Source organism: Fundulus heteroclitus, chromosome 6 (genome assembly GCF_011125445.2).
Source record: "Fundulus heteroclitus isolate FHET01 chromosome 6, MU-UCD_Fhet_4.1, whole genome shotgun sequence".
Lineage (NCBI taxonomy): Eukaryota > Metazoa > Chordata > Actinopteri > Cyprinodontiformes > Fundulidae > Fundulus > Fundulus heteroclitus.
Window position 1 is genome coordinate 11,948,397 of NC_046366.1, and position 14,968 is coordinate 11,963,364.

General features: G+C 40.5%; 1 protein-coding gene across 1 annotated transcript; it reads left to right on the top strand.

Moving 5' to 3' along the window:
* Positions 1–2,926: 2,926 nt before the first annotated feature.
* LOC118563426 (nuclear receptor ROR-beta-like) lies at positions 2,927–9,893 on the top strand (the record flags this gene model as incomplete). Its single annotated transcript, XM_036138052.1, is given in 9 exon segments — positions 2,927–3,012; positions 3,116–3,257; positions 3,340–3,846; positions 5,092–5,213; positions 5,804–5,936; positions 6,483–6,590; positions 7,414–7,524; positions 8,033–8,145; positions 9,513–9,893. Coding segments are annotated over 9 exon segments (1,484 nt in total), but the record flags the coding sequence as incomplete, so codon positions are not given.
* Between the last annotated feature and the right edge of the window lie 5,075 nt (positions 9,894–14,968).

Genomic DNA, 14,968 nt, shown 5'->3' on the forward strand with positions numbered 1-14,968 from the left:
TAAAATAAGGCTTATGTCATGGTCTGCCTCTATGGAAGTAGGGGCTAATTGTCATCAGCATGGGGCTTAATATAAAAACAGGGGTTTGTCTTAAACAGGCGATCACCTCCCTCTTAATGAGGCATGTTTAGGGCTCCAGACTCATAAAGTGGAAGTCTAAACCTTTTAATGCTCTCAGCGGGGTTTCCTGGAGAGGAGCGCGAGGGCTTATTATAACAGCTCCACACCCTCCAAACGAAACCTGAAGCCTCTATAGCTGTCAGCCATAATGTTACAATCACACGCCTCATATTTGGGAGATAGTATTGCTCTATGGGTTTCCAGACTGCGTTGTTGGCGGGTTGGGGGGAACTAAATTCGTAATCGATGTTTGTTTGAACGCTGTAAGCAGTCTTAAACGTAGGATCCAGCTGATATGAAGGGCTGCTACTGCAGGAGAGGTGTTCCACCCAGTGTCTTGGTTTCGCGAGCACATTTAGGTTGGAGAGATTTAACGTAGCATTCATCCAGCAAAACCTTTGAGTTGTTGCCTATGGAATTGAGTTATTTTACGTTAAAGATAAATAGATACATTTAGTTCCTACGCCCCACTTATCTGGAACAAACTTCCAGAAAACTGTAAAAATGCTGAAAGCCTAAGTTACTTTAAATCAAGACTAAAAACACATTTGTTTAGGACTGCATTCGACTGCACTAGTTAAACAGTCGAATGCAATTTTTTATATATATATATAATCCAACTGCTTTTTCCTACTTGCTTTGTTTCTGCTTTATTTCCTGTATTTTAATCATGTAAAGCACTTTGCATTGTCTGTATACTGAATTGTGCTATATAAATAAATTTGCCTTGCCTTGCCTTGCCTAGATAAAACAGCCATAGATCAGAATCTGCCCATTTTTGCTTGATTGGCTTTAATTGGTGATTAGCAGGTCAAATGTTGAAAAATCTTTTTTTTTCTTCTTTAGTAAATGTATCAAAATTAAAACCTCTCACCATTTTCTGCCCATAGAGGTTTTTTTTAGATATTTGAAAAACAGATAAATGTTTTCAGACTTATTCTTCAACCCATAGTCTTGTAATAACTTAATTTTTGTTGGATTCAAAGCTGCATCCTCTGCTGCACACTTTTTCCAAAGGAGGAAAAAAGAAATAATCAGTCAAAGTGGGAGTGCACCAGATTAGACCTCAACGAGAATCGGCATTACTAAGTAAAACCTTATCGGTGCGTCTCATATCTTTTACCTGCCAGGGGGTCGTAATGTTACGGCTGGTTGCTGAATACCGGCAGAGGCTATAAGACGACTTTTTAACAGCTAGACTTATTCTGAAGTTCTGTGAGCAAATCTTCTGGAGAGTTTCTTCCAAGTGGAGCACGTTGGCATGCCAGTATAAGTTTACGCTTCTTTATTTCTGCTGACCTGTTTGTTGCTCCCCACATGCTTTAGACTTTTATGGAAACATCCAGATGCATCTGGTATCACTCTAAAAGGAAAAAAAAGCTCTATCAAGAAGATTTTTTTTTCCACTGTTTTCAGCGTGCCGCGATGGAAACAATCATTTTCATAACATACCCTTAGCCCGCCTTGCCTCTTCAGCGCTCTTTCCTCTCACATCTCGGCTTGTCGGAGATTCTACTCGGCTGTAAATCTTCGCTGTGGAGTTTATGAGGGAACAGACCCTGTAGGACACGTCGAGAACAAGCTGTCCTCACATTTTCCTGAACATTCTTGCTGTCCGTCTGTCAAAGTAGCTAAGGTCTACAGAAAGTAACAAAACCTCGGTGGAGAAAATGTTATAGAATGACACAAGTGCAAAAGAGGATCAAAATAGACAGAAAATAAAGCATGACTAACCCAGAATATGTTAACATTTTATTGCAGTGAGGTAGTATCAACAGACTGCTTTCTTAAAATTAACATTGACTGACTTTTTGACACACTAAAGACACTGAATATGCCACATTAGTCATAAAGTTGTTGTTTTTTTTATGTTCAGTTATCAACATTCAGGCTTTTTGATTTGGATGAGGTTCAGTTGTTTGCAGTCTGCATCTTAACCACTAGGCCTAGAGGTAAATGTGTTTGCTTTCAGAACCCTTTAAAAACAAAATAATAATTACTGACACCATAGAGCCAAAATAGCCACCGGTAGCTCTTCCTTTGATTGAGGACTGTTTCGTTAGGGTAAGCGTTTCACAGGCGTCTTTAGGCGGTGAGTGTCAGTTAAGTGTCACCAAACAGCAACACAAAAATGCTCAAACATATTTCAAACTGAACAGCGTGAAACGTTACACAAAGGCCATGTAGAAGAACATTCTTATGTTTGTTTTATTTGTTCTGCACTAGATCGCAACGTATATATCGTCAGCTCATTGTACTTTTTGAGAAACCTGTCAAAACAGCTCTGAGCACCGCTGGACACAAACTGTGGGGGGAAATTTACGTTTACAGAGGAAGTCTGCTCAGACAGAAGCAGACCCGGGGTGGCCGGGTGGAAAATCAAGTCGAACACGGCATCGTATGAGATTCTTTGTTTTCTCTAAATGAGAAAAGCACCAATCAGGCTGTTCTTGGATGACATTGATTTGCATTTTACATCAGGGGTCCTACCTGCATATTCCATTTTTTCCCCTAAATACTATAGAGCATTAGAACATGCAAATGCAAAAGAAATGCACTGCAGGGCAAGAGTAACCTCATTTCTGTATCAAAGTTTCACTAAATAAAAAAAAAAACATGAAAGTTATTTTTTTTATTTAGGATTCTGACAGATTCTTCAGGAAATCTCTGCCCGATTGACTGGCACAGCTGAAAATAGTCTGAATAATGCTGTTTTATCCATACCCACTTTTCACTGCTCTGCTAAACTCATCAGTGTGCAAGTTTTCTGAACCGTTTTCTTTCTGTCTTTGTTTTGGTCCTGCAGCTCAAATAGAGATCATCCCCTGTAAGATCTGCGGGGACAAGTCCTCAGGAATCCACTACGGAGTCATTACCTGTGAGGGCTGCAAGGTGAGGGAAACTTTAGCCAACTTCCATCATGACTAGCGCCCGTGCAATGTGCAGGTATCATATTGGTTTGTGGTTGTTGTTTTTTTTTTTTTTGTGCGTCTAGGGTTTCTTCCGTCGCAGCCAGCAGAACAATGCCATGTACTCTTGTTCCCGCCAGAGGAACTGTCTGATCGACCGAACGAACCGCAATCGTTGCCAGCACTGCCGCCTGCAGAAGTGTCTGGCTCTGGGCATGAGCCGAGATGGTACGCCTTCATTGAACAGTTCTGCATTAAATAAGGAATTGTTTGCGTCGCCGCTGTAGTGAAACCTATTGTCTCCCTGCAGCCGTCAAGTTTGGTCGCATGTCAAAGAAGCAGCGCGACAGCCTCTACGCCGAGGTCCAAAAGCATCAGAAGTCTCAAGAATGCGTGGGCTCCAACGTCCCCACCGCTCTGTCCCTGCCCAGGGAGGATGGAGGCTGCGGCAGCGGCGCGGACGACGGCGAGGAGGGCCTGAGTCAGGCCTACAGCAGCGGGGGGTCCACCTCCACCCTCAGCGACCTGGACGACATCGCTGCGCTGCCCGACCTGTTCGACCTGCCGCTGACGCCCGAGGAGGCCAGCGAGTACTGCAGCCTGGAGCTGCTGGGAGGGGGAGGAGCCAGCGCAGGCAACACGTCCAACTCTTCCTCCTCGTCTTCTCCCTCCTCGTCCAATCAGAACTCCCCGCAGCAGACAGCGATGGACTCGACAGACAGCTGCGGGAGCCAGCTCCTTCTCACACACTCGCTGCTGGGACGCGGACGTTCACTCTTGGACCAGCTGCCCGACGACTGCTCAATAACAGACCTTGGTAAGACTGAAAATTAAAAAAAAAATCTCCATTTGTCAGTTCAATCAACATTACTTATCCCACAAGGGCCAATTAGTTAAGAGCAGCATGTTGGCAACAGTAAATAACATACATCACACACATCATTCAAAACATACAAGCAGTCAGTATGTGCACATGTAAATATGTCTGTCGATCGATATATATATATATATATGTATCGATGATAGAAAAAAAGGGTCAATAAAAAGTTCAATTGAATAATTTTCCTTCCTTTTGCATTCTAGCCTATCATGTAGGTTAATTTTACAATAATTACATCCTTCCAACCAATTACATCCTATCAACCAATCACAAACGCAGACCCAGTCACCAAGCTACGCTTCCTTTTAAAGAGTTCAGAGAGCAGCCATCTTTTTTTTCTTTTTTAAAAACTTGCAGTTTTGGTAAAAAGTTGGATGAATAAAGGATTGAGTTTGGATTCAATGTTTGTGTGTTCTCTATCTAAAAACAGGTCGCTGAGCAACAGCATAAAATGACCACTACTGCACTTAAAATATTTGTTTTTAATTTGTTCATAATTATCGATATCGATCAATATGATTCCTTTTTTATCAATATGGGGGTTTTTTTCAGTCCTACCTCTTACTACGCAGTGAAAACCACAAACTTTATCTCAATTTCTAACCAAGTGGTTGGGTCTTGGTTCTATATGTCAAAGAAAAGCAATTATTAGATAGATGTTTGCCAGGCTTGTATTCCTCATGATGCTTGGTTCCTTCAGATTATATTTTCAGCTTCATAATATTTATGTTATAATGTTTAATAAAAAAAGTTGACATGTTAGTTCATGACGCAAGCAGGTAATTCATCCGAAGAAACACAGAACAGATCAGTCATAGTAAATATTTCTGCCCCTTTTCACAATTTGATTTCTTGGAACGTTGGTTGATCCTTAGCCATGCCTCTATGCAAAGGCAAACTGGATCAGTTTTCAGTGAGGCTCTGTGGACTTTTAATGGAAGAAATTAAGATGTGTTATTACTGGTGGAGGAGGTTGAAAGCAAAAAAAGTAAAAGCTATAGATATACAAGTGAAAATTGGCCGTTAGAGCCACTCAGTGGTGCAAATTATCTAACAGCAGCGCAGATTTTTGGACGTTACAAGAGAGCCCTCGCTATCTTTCCAAAGCATAAACTTGCTGCAAGAAATGCTCACACTGAGGGCAGCAGTGAATTTACATATGTTTGTTTTTTTCCTTTTCAGAGCACATCACCCAGAGTATTGTAAAGTCTCACCTGGAAACGTGTCAGTACAGCGCCGATGACATGAAGAGATTCACCTGGGTACACTACACACCCGAAGAAACACGAGCTTTTCAAAACAAGGTACGCAAAGCAATGCAACGCTGTAGCCTCCAAGAACACTGGGTTTTCTAAATTTAAACACTTCTTTTAGCCAAAGGTTTACAACAGAGTTAGTGTCAAGATTCAGATGCATGTAGTTATGAGTATCGCCCGTATATAGGTGTTTTATAAGTCAAGGGTTTTCCAGGTTTCGCCCCTTGCAGCTGGAAAACTGTAAAATTGGATGTGATCTCATTCCAGAGCTGAGTTCCAGCTACTAAGGACAGTGGAAAAATAATGGCAACCACTGTAAGTGTAGACAGCACAGTACAGTTTAAGCACAGAACCTTGAGACAATTAAAAAGTGCTTGTGAGAGCAAACACTCGTTTTTACCACTCATCTGTTGAAGACGGAAATTAAGAATATCATGATACACCACACAGCTCTACAGATAGGTTGAGTCATTCATCCCGAAATCTGGGTTCCAACTTTGAAGATACTTTCGGGTTTATTTATAGACAATACAGCAGATCGGACAGATACCAGTCTTTACATCTACTCATCATACTATAAGTCCTAAACAAGGGCACCCTAAACTTGATTTAATACTCTTTCTGTGATCTCTTTTCAGTCGGCCGAGTGGATGTGGCAGCAGTGCGCACACCACATCACCAATGCCATCCAGTACGTGGTGGAGTTTGCCAAGCGCATAGCGGGCTTTATGGACCTGTGCCAGAACGATCAGATTATATTACTCAAAGCAGGTCAGTGTACATTCCAAAATATCCGCTCATTTTTATTTATTTTTTTTGTCACAAAGTTAAATTCTTTCAAAGTCAACAAAGTTTTAATCTTGCTAATGGAAGTTCCTTCCTTCTTGTTTTGTTTTTGTCTCCAACCTTCTACCTCTGCCTGTTATTTTATATTGTGTTTTTGAATATATTGTATTATTCATATGACCCTGCTCTAAACACTGGGGAGAAATACACAATTCTGAAAAACAAATTTATTCCTTCATAATCTCCTGCACATTAATGACATTGTTTGAACCTTCTTTAAATGTTTTGGGTTAAAATCAAAATAAACCTTGTCGGATATATTTGTATGATCCTTTGCATTATTGGGCGGTTCAATTTTGTCTTGTATATGCTGTGCACTAATCTGACTCAAAATTGACAATTTGTTGTATGTTTTTGCATGTTTGGAGTATTTTTTGGCGCCTTTCCTTGTCCTCCCTCTTCCTCTTTGTCCTCTCCCCCTCTCTCCATGTCTCGGTGTCTATTCCTCTGTTTCTGGCTACCTTTTTGTAGGCTGTCTGGAGGTCCTACTCATACGCATGTGCCGCGCCTTTAACAGCAACAACAGCACCATCTTCTTCAATGGAAAATTTGCCTCGGCTCCGTTCTTCAAAGCACTCGGTGAGGATCAGTTTGGGGAAGTTGTTGTGTAAGCATTGAAACACTCGCATAGTTAAGGCACATTCAGGACTCTGAAGTTGTACGTGTATTAGGTAAGCTGAGGGATTGCTTTTTTTTTAAATGCTAAAGAATACTATATATATATATATATATATATATATATATATATATATATATACAGGACAAAAAATGTTTTTTTTAGTTAATAAAACTATTATTATTTTTTTCTGTTGCAAGTCTGTTTAAATTTTTCAACACAATTTTCTTAACAAAAAGAAAAAAAACTTGTTTTAGTTGCATTAGGTCAAACCTGGAAGAGACCAAATGTTTAGCTTGTGGTTCTCCCTTCAGTATCACCCTATGCTACATTGCCATCTAGTGGGAGACATAAAATAAATATATATTATGTGTTTTGGTCATGCAAGCACCTTGAGCACTTTTTTCAAATTTTAAGATACAACCATAGAATTGATTTAGTTGGGATTTTTATGTGATGCCATAAAAAAGCCTTTCACGTACCTGTAAAGCAGAAGGAAAAATGTTCAGACTTGCAGAAAGTCTCAATAAGATACCATGAGGTTCATAGTTATGTATGATAAAATAGTAAATGGTATAAATGCTTTTGGAAGGTCAGATTAAAAAAAGGAATCAATTAACATAAAATAAGTTTTGATTAGTTTTTCCACTGTTTGCAGACACAAATGACTCATTTATTCCCTTTTACACTGGAAATCTAGCAGATTATATTTTAGTTCAGTTGTTACATTAAAAGGGCCTGGTGGAGATTCTAATTCTTATAAAGTGCACTGTGTTGTGCGTGCAGGGTGCGACGATCTGGTGAGCGCCGTGTTTGAGCTGGGAAAGGGACTCTGTCGTCTGCAGCTCTCAGATGAGGAGATGGCCCTGTTTAGCGCTGCTGTTCTTCTATCCCCTGGTAACCTTTTTTATTCATGTTTTATTTACTTTTTTTTGCTACTGTTTCTCTGCCATGCAATCATTCATGGAAATGTTGAATAATTTTTTTTTATCCATTATATGAATTTCAAAGCAAACCATCACTGCATCTTTTATTTAGACATCTCTAATGTTGATTTTTATTTATTTTTAAAGATTGTACAGCTTAATCTTATATTTGTCTGATTGTTCCTATTTGTCAGCCTTTCACTTATTCTGTGTTGAATTGTATTTTAAAAAAAAAACTTAGTACACACTATAATCACCTCAATAATGGTTTTGGAGTAACTACTCAAAAATTATTGGTTTGAACTCATAGTAGTTAATCGCCTTTTAGAGAGAGATTTCAGCATTTCAGTCATACAATAACCTTTTGGTTAAGCGCATAAAGCAGCTGTCAAAGACATGAAATACACACTTAGCTTAATTTACAGTTGTGAATGTAAAATCAACAAGCTGAAGTGTATTTTTAATCTTTGCTTTAATAGATCGACACTGGCTGACAGAAGGTCAGAAGGTTCAGAAACTCCAAGAGAAGGTCTACCTGGCTCTGCAGCACAGTCTACAGAAGAACGGTGCCTCTGAGGAGAAACTGGACAAGGTAAACACACTCAATCAAACCAGCTTCCTTGACCTTTTCACACATAAAACACATTTATTGGATCTGAATTTTTGAAGGTTTGGTATATTGAAAAGTCACCAAAATGATCCCTGTGACTCTTCTTAAACAAATGTAAATCTATTTTGCCATACAGGCAATATACGGTCATATTTAATGAATCAGAATATTACTGAAAAGCTTTTTTATTGTAGTAACGCAATTCACTAAGTGAATTAATTAAGTAAACGGACAGATTATTTCTATTAAAGGAACTATACCTGAATTTATTAGTGTCTGGTTAAGAAAAATGCATTTTACACAATGCATTATGGGTTAAAAGACATCATTTGATAATAACAGTTAACTAAGTGAATTAGAGGTCAGGCTTTTTTGGTAGGAATAAGCAGAAAGTGGCGGACAACCCGGGGCGACTTTTCTCTCCCAATGGCCCAACAAGGTGCAAAGCCCTTGCTAAGCAGCTCCTCCGGCGTGTACACAACAGGGTATATAAACAGAACAGCATGGCATGCATGTACGTGCTGACCATTCACATGAGAAAATGTATTTACCCAGGATGTAGCCATTTATGTCAAAGAAAATGAAGAAAAGTCCCTCGACGAAGCCTTGCTTCCTCCAGAGGATTGCGCACAAGCTTGGGAGGCGTGTTTAAGACCAGGAGAAGGAAGGAGGGTTTGTCATTGTGAGAAAACTGTTGGGGGGCGGGGCTTACGGTTTAAACTTATCTGTTCTCCTCACTCAAGATTCAAATTTGTGCCTCATCAGGTATAGTTCCTTTAATTATGATGATTTTGCAGTGACTTGCTGTGGTGATCCCTAAATAAGGAAGCAGCTGAAAGGAACCTCTCTCATGATCATTTTCCCCTTACAGTTAATGAAAAGACAGCATTGAAGATTAGAATATTACATTAGACCAATAGAAGAACATTTTTAATGTGGGCTTAATGAAAAGTATATTTAATACTTGTTATATGACAAACGAGCCTGTTCGGAATGCATATGCTATTTCATTGAATATGACTATTGTTAGAAAAGTAGTGCAATCTCGTGGTAATTTTCTTATTCATGTGTTATTAGCCATGTTTTAACATACTAACATTGACTTTTTCTGCAGAGTTAATAAAAGAGTTGGGTCAAGGTGTAGGTAGATTTTAATATTAATATCATACTGGCATTTTGATATAAGTATTGTAAATGCTTGAGTCACTAAGTCCCAAGTTTGAAAGATTCTTCATGCTAGGCTTGTGGGATTGCATTCTGTATACTTCAGTGTTTGAAATAACTATTTACGCACAGTTTAAACTCCCACCTTGGCTCATGGACGTTCTATTGTTTTCTGTTCCCCGCAGATGTTGTCCAAGCTGCCCGTAATGAAGTCAATCTGCAACCTACACGTTGATAAACTGGAGTTTTTCCGTCTGATCCACCCAGAGACTGCCTACAGCTTTCCACCGCTGTACCGGGAAGTGTTTGGCAGCGAGATGCCTCTGCCGGACTCCACCAACAGCTAGACAGAGGGACGAAAAACAAGAGAGATGAGGAGAGCGCATTAGAAAGTAGAGGACGCAAACGTGAGACAAGAGAGCGAGAGAAAAACCAGCGAGTAAAGCGACAATCCAGGACTATAGATACTCAGTCTCCCAAAGTAGTCCTCCACTAACCCCAGCAGGCAAAGCACCTTACACTACATATCACAACATACTCCTGCTCTACTAAAAAAAAAAAAAAAATTGTAGCATTGTGACACCAGTCTACGGGCGTCCTCTTAAAATCACTGCAGCCCACACGGCACGTAACAGCTCCAAGCGCTAGAAGATATTTAAGCATCGATCCACTGGGGATCGGCGAACCAGTTATGAATGTACCTCTTCTATTAGCACCAGTGCACAAATAAGAACCAAACAACGATGAATGTACAATCCTGCCACTCTAAAACAAAGGTTTCTCACCCAGAAGCGGCATGAAGTCGATAAATGTCAGCGCAGACGGACGCACATGCATTCTCGTGCGTCCTTTCACCGACCCGCACTTAGGGACCAAGATCACAGATCAGAGTTTCCTCCAACACGCATAGACACACGCAGACATCGACTCACTGCCTGGAGTAAAGTCGGCACTCGGTTTTCCGTCACAGTAAATAGTGTTAGGTGCTACCTTTTTTCGTAGGCTTTTTGTAATGCAATGAAAAAACCTCAGTCCCACATACCCCCCTCCCTTGTAAATGCCACTTAGAGACAGGAAAAGCTGAAATGATCTTTAATTTATATACACGTTTATAGAAAAAAAAAATATTTTAAATAAGAATGTACATAGAAAGCTATATAAGTATATGGAAAGAGTGAGAGCCTGTGTGGGGGTGAAGAAAAAAAAGGAGTGAAGTGGGCTTGGAGGCACCACTGACGTTTGGACTCAGATCTTTTTTTTTTTTTCCTATAGATTTTTTTTTTTTCTGGATGATTTTTCCCTCTCTTGGCAGTATTCTCAGGTTTCCACTGCAACAAACCCCTCTCGGGCCACACAGCAAAGCGACGGCCATCCTGCAAGCGAGCGAGGGGGTGGACTCTTGTTGATCGCCGTGGTGGGGGGAGGCAGCAAACTCGCACACAGTAAAGACAGGAGAAGGAAGAAAAAAAAAAAACTTTTACTCTGCACTGCTGCTGCCAGCCCCCCCTCCGCCGAAAGAGACGAGGGGATGAACGCGAACACTAAGCAAAAAGAGAGAGCAAGCCAAACGGACCGTGTGATGACGCGGGAAACACTGCCGGATGTTTTTGACCGGCGGTCAGTACAGCAGGAGGTCACTGATGTAACAGTGTTTCAGTTAGCTCAAGGCTGGGAGTGCGATGGTCCATATGCATCATAAACCCTCTCTGCTGGTTGGCGCAACTGTATTATTTTGTACATTTGGAGTTCCTACACCCAACATTTTTCCAAATATCAAGCACTTATACTTTCCTCTTTCTCACTTGACACTAGTCCAAGGCCAGACAGAGCTACCAGCTGCCCCCCCCACCCCCCATGAGTTTTGCTTCCATGCCAGTAAGACTTCAGTCAGTCTGTATATTTTATTTCGTCATGTCTGTCACACAACCTCAGCCATAACTGTTTACAATTCATTCATGTACATAACACACTGTTCCGAAAGGGGAGGATCGCGTCTTACTCGGGGTGCTGTGCAGTTCTTGAGCAGAATGTGGAGGACCCGCTGCTTGCTGCTCAGGGAGATATCTGTAATCTCTTGTCCCTTTTATCGCAAGTGTCATCTTTTTAGCCTTGTACTCCTCACACCTTTGCACCTAAGACCCATAACCATAATCACTGTGGACGTAAGCTCTATTTTTTTTGTGAATGTTAACCACAAAGTGTCAAAGCCCGTCTTTGTTTGTCCTGATGTTGTAAGATTCGAGTTCAGATTGATAAAACAAAACAAACAAACACAAACGCGGAAAAAAAAAAAAAAATCAGTTAGTGTTCAAAAGAAATTTTGTTATTGGCGTTTCATGTTTCTTTTGATGTGATTTCCTGTTGTTTGTCAGTCTTTTATCCACATTTTCTTCATGTGTCTCCACCTTTTTGTTCTCGTAAAGTCAGTGATTTTTTTTTTTTAATTAAAGATATTTAGGAAAAAAAAGTGCAAACGAAAAAAATAGTTTGACTCCTCTTTTTTTTTTCCCCCGTATGACAAAATGTACAACAGGTATATTACTAGTTCAAGAATAACAGAGTCACACAGCTTGATATTTGTTGTCCAATCGGATACATTATATGTGGTTTTGAGAATGTAATAAATGGTTTCCTTTCCTTTGGATAAGTTTGCTTCTTTTTTTGGCATGTAACCTTATCTTTTAAGTTGGATTTGTGCAAAGGTGTTAAGATCCAGCATGTCCAAAACTAACTTTGTAGCATGATAAATAGTAATTCAGGATTAATTAACAAAATAAAAACATGCTACAATAAGGAAATGTGGCATTGTCTAAAGTTAGTCCTGGAGCAACAGAGAATAAACATGAAAATATAAAATAAAAGTAAAAAAGATGATAAACAACATCCAGATAACAAAAAAAGTGTGCAAATGGACATTAGCATATGTAATGTGTAAATGATTTATGATCAGATCAGAACCAGTGCAACCATTAGCAAGTTGTAAACACTTATTGAGTTTGTTGTGAACCACAGATATTATAAAGTCAAACAGCAACTGGAATGAAGGACCTGCAGAAATGCTCCTTGGAGCATCTGGGATGCAGCAGTCTCACTGGAAGAGCTCTCCAGACTCTCAACTATAGACAAGCTGCTGCTCTTAACAGACCGCGACATGGAAGATGGCCGACGCCACCACAGAGTCAAAGAAGGTCTTCAGGAGCGCCCCCTGCTCTCCAAAAGACTTCAGCCTCTTCAGCAGGTAGTCTGCTGTGACCCTTCCTATAAAGAGCATCAATCTTGTGACTCCAGTCCAGTTTATTCTTCACATGAACACCCTGGTACTTATAAGAGTCCACTGTCTCCACATCAGTTCCCTGGATGTTAACCGGTATCAATGGACTGGGTCTGCGCCTGCCAAACTCCACCACTAGTTCCTTTGTTTTCCATTAACTTAACATGAGATGGTTCTGTTGTCAGCAGTCTACAAAGCTCTGTCTGTAATCTGAGTCGTCCTCATTGTAGGATGACTCCAGAGGGAGTTGGTCGTAGTAAACCAACTACGGCAGAGTCATCAGAGAACTTCTGGCAACCTGGTGAGCTGATGGAGAAGTCCGCAGCGTAGAGGCTAAACAGAAATTATCTCACCAGTGGGCGAAGATAGTTGAGGATCAGCCTCTCGGGGGTCTTCAGCAGGTCGATAGGAGTGTCGACGGTTACAGACCAGTAGCCTGTAGCTGTTGAGGTCTTTGGGGTGTGCTGTCTTACTGACTGGTATCACACAGGACATCTATCTGATTCAAAGCTTACTAATTCAGTGTCACAGTCTAAAGAGCTAGGTCACTGTTTTCTAAAGAATCTGGATTGCAGATCCTCCCAAAAAATCTAAATACTTAGAATAGTCAAATAGGGGCTGGATAGTTCTAGTAAAAAGAGATTTTTTTCAAAACATTTGATAAACTTTTACTCTGTTTGTGGTAACATCAAAAATAGCAGATTTTATACATTTAATTTTATTATTTTTTATTTTATTATTTTGCTATTGGAGCAACCTTTGATTGGGCGAGGCAATCTATCTAGCAGTAACAGGGAAGGAATGTCCCTCCAGAGAGTTCTGGATTTACCCGGTCTCCTCCCAACAGGATGTGCCTGGAAAAGCTCCAAAGAGAAGCACCCGGGACGCATCCTGATCAGACGCTTGAACCAACTCGAGGGACTCCTCTCAATCGGAGGAGCAAGGGGTCTACTGTGAGCTCCTTCCAAAGGATGCCGCTCCTTACCGTCTTACTGTGTAAGGGTGAGCCCGGCCACCCTATGACCAACATCTCTGGACCTTAGGTGAGAGCAGGAATGTTGACACGCCGGTAAATCCAGAGTTTTACATTTTTCACGACAACACCTGCATTTCAACAGACGAGGCCCTACGGCTGCCAGACCATCTGCCACTCCATCCTACCATCACTCACAAGCAATACAATAAAATACTGTGGAACATTGTTCTGGTGGTGATTTTTGATGCCTTTTTTTTTTTTTTGTCTTTCTTCAACTTTTCACTCAACAAAAACTGATTTCATTTTAATTTCAAAAGCATGGCTCTCGGATTAAATTTCTGACTAATATTTTACCAAGGATAATTGCATAAAGCATCAGTCAATCAATTTTTTTTATATCTCTAAAGCGCTTTACAACAACCAAAGATGGATCACTGTGCTGTACAGAATTAAAAACACAAATACAAAGTAGTAATAAAAAAGAAACAAGTTATCTGTACACATAACTATAATTCAGTTCACATTTTTAAAAGGGGTCATAACTCTCATGTATCAAAGGCCAAACTGAACAGATAGATCTTTGGTCTGGCCTTAAACAGGTGCAGGGTTGTGATGGCGCGGAGAAGGTTCGATCACCCCACTGTTTACACCTCGACCGTGGGAACGCCAGCAGATGTTTGGGAGAGTGTAAGGCTCTATACTGGGCTGGTGAAGGGTCAGAATGTCCCTCAGGTAAGATGGTGCAAGGCGATGGATTGAACTGAAAACAAGCAACAGGATTTTGAACCGCGTTCTGAACCGACGCAGAGAATAAAGGACCGGAGTGATGTGGTCATACTTGTGTTTAGCAGATGTTTGTCGGGTTTTGTAATTTCTGTCTCAATGTTTTCTTTGTGTCTCTGTCCTGTCTCTTAGTATTTCCCTTTTAGTCTGTCATGTTTGGCATCAGTTTGTACATGACAGCTTGACAGCAATAAAATAAATCATCAAATCACGGTTGCATTGATAAAGCAAATATCTTTGGGTAAATGGAGCATTTTTTTTACCAAAAAAAAAAAAAACAGACAAAAAAAACAGTAGGACTTCTATATTCTTTCTACATTTAATAAATATTGGGATAAAAACAACTGTATTTCATGTATGGATTATGCTTCCTATGACTTTCAAATTGATTTGCACAGCTATGGTCACATTGTTGTGAGCTGGAGGGCATGGCTGCTAGCCTTGCCTGCAAGCTGAATTCACGCGGTAATTCGCAAACACACGAGAATCCATCTTGTACCGCTCCCGCTTCAACCGTTTGTGACCGAACCAAAAACGGTTTGGGCCAATCACGCTGCAGTATTGAGGTTTAAGGCGGGACATACAGCTGTGACGAAAGCAAGAGGTGCAGC